The sequence below is a fragment of the Trifolium pratense genome, linkage group LG2 (genome assembly GCF_020283565.1).
Source record: "Trifolium pratense cultivar HEN17-A07 linkage group LG2, ARS_RC_1.1, whole genome shotgun sequence".
Lineage (NCBI taxonomy): Eukaryota > Viridiplantae > Streptophyta > Magnoliopsida > Fabales > Fabaceae > Trifolium > Trifolium pratense.
Window position 1 is genome coordinate 12,850,162 of NC_060060.1, and position 9,151 is coordinate 12,859,312.

The following is a 9,151-nucleotide window of genomic DNA, read 5'->3' on the forward strand; positions in this document are numbered from 1 at the left end:
CTCTTGATGCACATGTTAACATTTTCCTAAATATTATCATATTCAATTTCACACCCAAATTAAACAGTCATCGATCTAAAAGAATATGTCATTAATGCGTCACTGATTCATAGAAAACGATGGAGTACTGTTCCTTTGATGCAGCACAGGATTTTGCACTGCTTGCAAGCCAAATACAATGATACTAGTATGAATAAAGTTTGGTGGTTTTTTTTTTTTTTTTTGAGGTAATAAAGTTGGTGGTTAATTATGTGTCTTTGTGTAATGCATGATTAACTTTTAACATTCAATCATCATCACTTTTTTTAGTATATTAATATAACTTTTTGTAAACCAATCATTTGAATTAATTAGCAAATTAATGAAAAGAATGTTTGTAGGGAAGATGTACAAACAAAATAACATAACAATAATTATTTCTAATAATTAGTCATATAAGTGTCATTCCAATTAAGTTACCAGCATGACACGTGTCAAGTTAGGAATAACTCTTAACTAAAACAGAAACAAACTAATTTACATTAATAATAATATTTTTTTCACATTCATTAATTAACTTAACTTAACTTACATACCCTAAATTCATTATATTATATATATATGATAAATAAATACTAAGCAAATTAAACTTCATCTTAAAACTTAAAATCTTGAAACTAAGCAAATTCAATTAGCATAATCTGGTGATCTACGAGTGTAAGAGTTGAGGCTAAGTTCCAAGGAAGAACCATTGATGAAACCATGATTTTCAGCTTGATACCAACCATAGCCAGCACCACCATAGTTAGATGAATTTGATTTGAGGTTACAATAGCCATCATGATTAATGTCTTCACCATGCATAGGAAATAAAGGAAGAGTTTCAATTTCATGTTCTTGTTCTTCATCTTCTTCCATGATTTCTTCATTCGATTTTAATTTTCCAAATAAATTTGCATAATTTGTTGAAGAAGAATATGGATCAACATGATGACCAATCCATCCTAAGTGATTATTTATGGTGCTTCCAACTTTACTACTACTACATCCAGCTGATATTGTGCACTCCTAAGAAGAAGAAAAATTAAAATCAAAACTTTATATTATATTACAATTAAAATTAAAATGGTATGTACTACTTCAACATTAAAATATGTGACATGTCTAAGCTATATACCTAAGAGTAGAGTTTTAATGATCTATAAAACTAGTGACTAGTTATGAGCAGAGCTAGTGAAAGTGAACTATTGTTGGTGGATTTAATTTAATTTTAATTTAATACAAGTGTTACTTTCACTTCATAAATTAAAGTTTTATTTTAAATGCTTAAATTATGATATTTGTGGCCTATTATGGAAATTTTATGGATTTTTGCTTCTTTTGGTTACTAAACAAAAGATCATGATTATGATATATATATAACTTGCTTGTGCAAACACCATTGATGATGGATTGAATGCACTGCAAAGCTACATACACATTTGAACAATGAAAGAAAGAAAGAAAAAAAAAAGGGACAAAAAATTAAAATAAAATAAAAAGCTAAAAAATATAAAGTTTTTCATGTTTAATAAAATCACAATCCTAAACTTACCCTAAAACTTTTCTCCATTGGCACAGTTCCATATCCATAATTTCCAATCTGGCCTACAGTAGCCATTTCAGCAGAAGAACATGAAGCAGTAGAAAGCCCTATACATAAACAAAAACAAAAAAAGATTAATAATAAGCTTATAAGCATATATACTCCATCCTTCTCAAAATATAAGAAAAAACTGGTCAATAAAAGTTGATGTATCTGGTCTAAAATTTAGACCCGATGATACATTAATTTTGTTGCTTATATTTTGAGACAGAAGGAGTATAAAAGTACTTAATCAATAAGTTACAATTTTTTCTTGCTTGAAAAAGGAATTACTAGAATGAATGAATATATATATATACCAGAAGATGAAATGTTGTGATTAGAATGATTGGTAAGAACATTAACATGCTGTTGTTGATGATCATGATCAGGTACTTTCCAATTAGCAGAAGAAATAACATTGTTATTTGGTGTTGATCTTTGAATAGTAGGAAGAACAACATTGTTAACATCAGAAGTGAATCTTTTCTTCTGTCTTTCTCTAGCTTTATGATTTTGAAACCAATAAAAGACATTTTTTCCTTCAATCTTACCATATTGTCTTAATCTAGCAGAGATCCTCTGAATCTGTTCTGCACTTGGTGATCTTATTCCATTGGTGTAGTAAAGATCTTTCAATATTCTTATTTGATCTGTTGTTGGTGTCCATCTTGTACTACTTTGTCTGCTCATATACCCCCCTTTTCCACTACTGCCACCTCCACCTGCTTCTTCATTTTGGTTTTGTTGTTGAGGTTGTTCCATCTTGTTTTTTTGGACTGAAAACAAGAACAAAACAAAAAGATATATAGAGGGTAGGTGAGGATATGAGAGATGATTGCATGTACTTATGTAATGTATTGTTGGTAGGTTATGTATTTATATACTATATAATATGATATATATGATGATATATATGATGATAGAGAGAGCATGCACATGCACATGGTACATGGAGTGATAAAGAGAGAAAATCAGAAAAGATATCTGGGAGAGAAGGACTGAAGTTGACAGAGAGGTGTTCATAAAAAGGGAAGGGACAAAACAGAGTTTAGAAAGTGACTAGGAATTTACTTACTTGGATCAAAAGGTATTGCCATTTTGCAAGATATACTATATTATAAAATATGATTTAATGTATTTTTTGTATACATAGACAAAGGGGGAGTAACTTGTTAATTGAATTTAAAATTGGAAAATAAAGGGTATGAATGTAATTTGAGAATGTAATATGTGTGTGTGTATGTATGTATGAAATGATATATTGGAAATGAAAGAAAAAAGTAGATGTTACTGAATGAATGAAGGAATGAATGGTAATAGAAGAATGATGCTAGTGTGATTTGGGAGTTCAATAGGTTCTTCTTTTGATGTAGAAAAATCAGACATGGCCCCTACATGAATATATTATTTTTCTATAGCTACTAAGATATTGTTGTACTAGAGAAAGAATAAAAGATGGAGGGTACAAATGTAATTTTGTTGTGAGAACATAGTATACATGAATGAATCTCATGTATGGGTCCCAATAGAATCATCATAGATACATATATGACCTAATGAGCCTTTGTTTTCTTTCATTAGGGTTTTTTTTTTAATTTAATTTAATTTATTTTTGTTCTGCATATTGGTCCACATATTCTAAAGTTATTTTCAGGAAGTAGAGCTTTTAGAATTGTACTTTTGAAGCAGAGGTAGAATTGATGAGCAAAGAAGATTATATAGTTAATTTAGATGGTACAATTTCTATATATGTGTGACAAAGATTTTGAATTAAGACAGTTTCTTGAGTCTTGAGAGAATAGGGTATCTCAAAATGTCTAATTAATAATTATTTCTGCACAAGACTTGATTATGATCAGTGCTGAAAAATTATCAAAAATAGAAAATATAGTATGTGAATAAAGCTACTTTTAGTTATATGTTGCTTTCAATATTTGTTTTATCATCAAAATTCATTTTCTTCAAATTACTTGATCTTTCTTTCTTTCTTTTTTTAATATGTCACACTTTTCTACATGTTGGCATAAAGTGACTAAACTTTATAAGATGTTTATAAATATAAAGGGACATAATTCTTAAGCCTTTTTGAAGTGATTTAGTTGCAAATTATTGGATGATGACAAATAAACTATAGTAACACTTTGCTTTATGTTGTTTTTGTCTCTATGTACAAGGCCACAATCTCATATCTTTAATATAAAACAAATAGTATATATTCATACGGAAATGCATGATTTCATCAATTGATATCATGTGAAAGTTTTGTATACATCACTCTATAAGTATTGAATGGATGAGATTCTATCAAAAATTTGTGATAGAAAACCCTACCAAATCCTATTGAAAAAAAACATGCACCACAAAATCAGTATGAAATTTTAATGAGATGATCTATTCCTCAACTTTTTATATGCTAGTCCCTTGTAGTTAGATTCTTTGACCACCATAAACACTTTAGGGAATCGGAATCACTACAACTATGTAAGCCGTCCGCTATAAGACTAATTCTCAAATATACATGCGGAGGGTTTGATTTTTCATACAGGCCGGTCAGGTTGCGGCTCTTCAATTGGACGACTCCGTGAGTTTAAGTTAATTAGGGTTTTCTTCGGATACAATCTCGCATTACCAACCCTTTCTAACACCAATTTCATATCAATTCTCTATTTATCAATATTTTTAACATATTAGATTAAACATGGATTGAACATATGTACGGAGATCGTTCTCGTCTTACAAATCGATTTGTGCAGATTGAATTAGGTTCAATCTAAATTTAAACTAATAAAAAAAAAATATTAAACAACATGCTATCAAGTCGAAAAAAATTCCCTCAAGTGTATATTCTATCGGAGGGGGGAGCAGTGATGATATATGCCATTAAAAATTGTTAAGAAGTACTTCATCGAATATAAGATGGTTTGGACATGCGTTTATTAAATAGAGACAATTTTAATGTTACAATTCGATTTTGTAAGATTGATTTATGTCTAACTCTCGATTCTAAAAAAATTCAATTTACCGAAGAAAAAAAAAATTGAGTTGTTAATTTGAAGATAAAAAATTCATTACATGATAATGTGAACGGAGAGAATCAACTCTCCTATCAAGTATTTGTTTGGTTCTGCGGTGAACATAATTGATTTTGATAGAATTGAGTTTGACAGAATTGATTTATGTTTGGATATATTCATACAAAAATGAGTGTAAAAATCAATTCTACAATCAGAAGTTACGATTTCTAACTTCAAGTAGAATCAATTCTAGAAACAGAATCAATTCTACTTTTGAAAAACCAAACAAGTCATAATCAATTTTACATGTTTGGAATCAATTCTGACTGCTATAGAATTAAAACCAAAAGTATACTATGTATGTGTTTGGTTCAGCGGTGGACAGAATTGATTTTGATAGAATTGAGTTTGACAGAATTGATTTTGATAGAATTGATTTATGTTTGGATATATTCATACAAAAGTGAGTTGAACAAATAATTTGAGTGTAAAAATCAATTCTAGAATGAGAAGCTACAATTTCTAGCTTCAAGTAGAATCAATTCTGGAGGCAGAATCAATTCTAGTTTTGAGGAACCAAACAAGTCAGAATTCATTCTACATGTCCAAAATCAATTCTGGCTGCTCCAGAATTGAAACCAAACATACACTATATGAATTGATTATTTGTAAAAAGATTTTGTGCTATAACGCAATTACTATGGTAGGTGAAGATGGAGAAATAAAAGCATTAGTCAAAAAAAGAATTAAAAGCAAAAAACAGAACATTAGTATAGCTAGAAGAACATAGTGGTAGCTAGGGATAGAAATGTAAATGTAAGTTTCAGACTTAGTGTTGTGATGGGTACATAAATACATGTCTCTCTCTGTTATGCGACGGAGCACGCGCCCCAAAAATTAAATACTATGCATTAAATGCAAATGGTATGTCATGGTTTCTGGATCTTTATCTTGGTGTGATATCAGTACTCGAAAGCTACATCATTTTTTGCCACTTAACTTACGCTGCCTGCTTCACCACCTTTCACCATTTTATGCTATTTGCCAGTAAACAAAACAACCCTTGAAAGTGAGTGAACTTTGCTTACAATCAAACATTATATTATTGGACTTGGACCCCCACTGCATGCAATCTTCCTTCTAAAATATTGCCCAAAATAAAATCACTAAATTCATATATATGTTCAAAATTTTATCAATTACTTTTCAAATTATGTGTGTTCTGTTATCGGACATGTGTCAGTGTCTATTGTACATATGTAATGTTGTGTTTATACTTTATAGAATTCAAGTGATTAGTACGGCTCGTGAATCAGTTAATTTCACTCAGCATATAACAATTGATTGTGTTTTTCGAACGATCATTACATGAATATCTAGTATAGCATGTACAGATACAACACTTTAAAATGTTCTAGCTATACCCAAGAGCGCACTTAAATAAGATAATGCGAATATTTTCTTCTAGTTTAATTATGGTCTTGGATTCAATCATTGACTTGGCATGCAGCAATATTAAAATTCTTATGGAGAATTTGTTATCAATTTTGGTCCAAAAAATTCGAGAAATTACTCTCTGCAGTTGCACACAGACACAGAAGATGTTCAATTTACACACTAAAAAATGTCCTAGCTAGTTTAATATTCATTAATTACATATATATACTACATATCCGAGATCATAAATATAAAATAAGTGTTAAGTTTTGTTGAATTCTAAGAAAAATAGTGTTACACACCAAATATTTTTCAAGAAAATAAAACAAATATTTAAAAAAAAATAAAAAATAAAAAAATAAAAAAAATTAGTCTAGGTTTGTCGTGTGCTCACGCTATGGGTAAACAAGTTATACATAAAAAAGAACCAATGAGGAAAACCAAGGTGGATGGAACTATTCAATCTTTCCTTTCTCAATTCATTCTGTTGTAACAGTTTGTTTTTTTATATATTATATGGTTCATGAGTTCATCAAAGCTGTTGGATCCCTCTTCGTGTACGTGTCTCTACATTTTTCAACTTTTCAGATTACACAATTTGCTTGAGATTTTGACAATGCTCATCATCAGATTTGCCTTTCCTTTTCATGCATTTACATATGCTAATATAGCTATAGCTAGCTTTCACAGTTTCATCTCTCTCTCTCTCTCTCTCTATAGCTAACACATCTAGGGTGTGTTCCTTTATTTTAACAATAAATGAATGACTTAAACTATTCATTTTTGCAACCAAATACTCTCAATTAGGGAGTATATATATTGTGTAATTTTTATCCTTATTTTTCCTTTTCTTATTTATAGAAATTATAGTAATCTTAAATGTTTCTTGAATGTATATGCTTAGATGACACAATTAATAGTGACAATTTGGTTCAAAGAAAAAAAATCACGTGAAAGAGGATGAAATCCTTAATTAGGGTGACAAATACATTGAATATTCAAGTGGTTAATGATTTTCCCTATAATACATAATTTATGATAACTCAAGTTCAATTCTTACATGGAAATAATTTTTTATGATACATTCCTAAGCTCGCAGCCGAACTATAGATTTTTTTTAATGGGATAAGACAAACTAATCATTTCCCTTAAAAATCAAATGACTTAAAAATCAAATGACAAAAAAACTTGATTGGTAATTCAATTTAATAAAAGTATTTTGAAAAATTATTTTCTATGGACCAGTTTTTAAAACTGAAAAAATAAAACAGGTTAAAGGAGTTTTATTTTTCATTTCCTTAAAAACAGTTTTTTTAAAACATATTTATTTATAAAACACATTTTAAAAACTAAAAACAAAATGTGTTTCAAACATACCCTATATTTCTGAATATTTTTTAGGATGCATGATTTGAGTTTCTGTTTTAGGTTTTGATTTTGGAAGAATATGTTATAAGATGAATAAGTACATTCAAATATTCATAATTGTGTCACATTAGCATAAATTTGAGAGATAAATAGGGAGTGACACTACTATAATATAGGGGTGATCGCGGAGCAGTTTTGTTCGGTTTTGAGCATAATAGTCATCCTAACTGCGAGATAAAATGCACGCGGTTCGATTTGGTTCGGTGATTTTTAAAAAATCATCCAAACCAAATCAATGCGGTTAGGATTGGTTCGATTTATGCGATTTATCGCAATATAAAAAATACGACAATATTACCAACTTGTTACAAAATACACATAGGAAATTTTAATTTATTTTATTGTTTACATTATATATTATGCATATACAAAAATTGCATATACATAAGAACTTATTTTTAATATGAACAATATAGTTCTTGATTGCATGAAATGATATGTTTTCACAGCATACTGTTTTATGGATTCAATTTGGGTTGGGCTTGCTAAGTTGAACTAGGTAATATGTTGATTGCTACTAGTTGATAGGGTTAAGTTAAGTATTACGGTTTGGTTCGGTTTTCTGAAATGAAAACCGCAAACCAAACCAAACCGCACAGATTAGAAGAAAAATGATATGTGCGGTTCACACAAAATATGATTTTTTGCGATTTTCGGTTTGCGATTTTAGTTTTGGATTGGATACGATCACCCCTACTATAATAAGGACTAAAATTGGTCAGAAAAACATAAGGGACTAATTAAAATCACCACAATCATGTTACTTATAGAAGGGCTGTTGTTTTAAGGGCGTGGGTTTTTCTTTTGTTTGGTGGGATGGTGCTTTGTCTCTTGTTTAGAGCTAAAAGTGTTTCTTGCCTGTTTGTATCTTTCTTCTGTGTCCCTCTCTATGCTCTTCTTGTGCCGAGAATTGTGGTTAATAAATTGTTTGCTTTTCAAAAAAAAATGTTACTTAGAAGGGCAAAAGTGGATATAAATCTAAATAAAATGCGCAATTGGGATTATTTACATATTCAATGTTATTAAAAAAAAATCAAATATGACTTATTTTTTTGAATGTAAAAGATCAAATCTGACTAGTATCAATCTCACTTCACAAAACATACGAAATATGGATCCCACAATATTCAAAATCATACCTTATTATTTCTTAATCGTCTAATTCATTAACGTTGAGTATTAAAAATTTAGCAAAAAGATAAATCACTTTTTTTTAAAAAAAAATCTAATAAGAATCAAACTCGAATATTTACTTAAAAGAAAATCAAATATATAGTTTAGATTCACAACTAGTTGATTGGCCAAATGGTCACATTCTTTAATTTGTTTTAAATCACTTTCATATATATATATGGGATTTGCTATAACACACCCACGCATTTTTATGAAGGTGTGCATTAGCAACGTACACCTTAGGGTGTATTTAATCACTTTTTAGTTATTAGTTGCTAAAACACACCTTCTAAAAAATTAGTGGGTGTATTCTAGCAAATGCTTATAGGAGTTGCTAACGTACACCAACTTATTTTTTAGAAGGAGTGTTTTAGCAACATGCACCTCAAGGTGTATGTTATCACTTTTTAGTTATGACTTGCTAATACACACCTTCTAAAAAACAAGTGGGTGTACGTTAGCAAATTTGAAGTTGCTGATCACTCTCTCTTAT

At 29.5% G+C, this 9,151-nt stretch overlaps 1 protein-coding gene across 1 annotated transcript; it reads right to left on the reverse strand.

Moving 5' to 3' along the window:
• Positions 1–666: 666 nt before the first annotated feature.
• On the reverse strand, positions 667–2,368 carry LOC123907726 (protein WUSCHEL). Its single transcript, XM_045958095.1, has 3 exons — positions 1,924–2,368; positions 1,574–1,671; positions 667–1,047 (listed from the first exon to the last, which is right to left on the reverse strand). Exons 1-3 carry the CDS (start codon positions 2,366–2,368, stop codon positions 667–669), a joined length of 924 nt encoding a protein of 307 aa, XP_045814051.1.
• Positions 2,369–9,151: the final 6,783 nt, after the last annotated feature.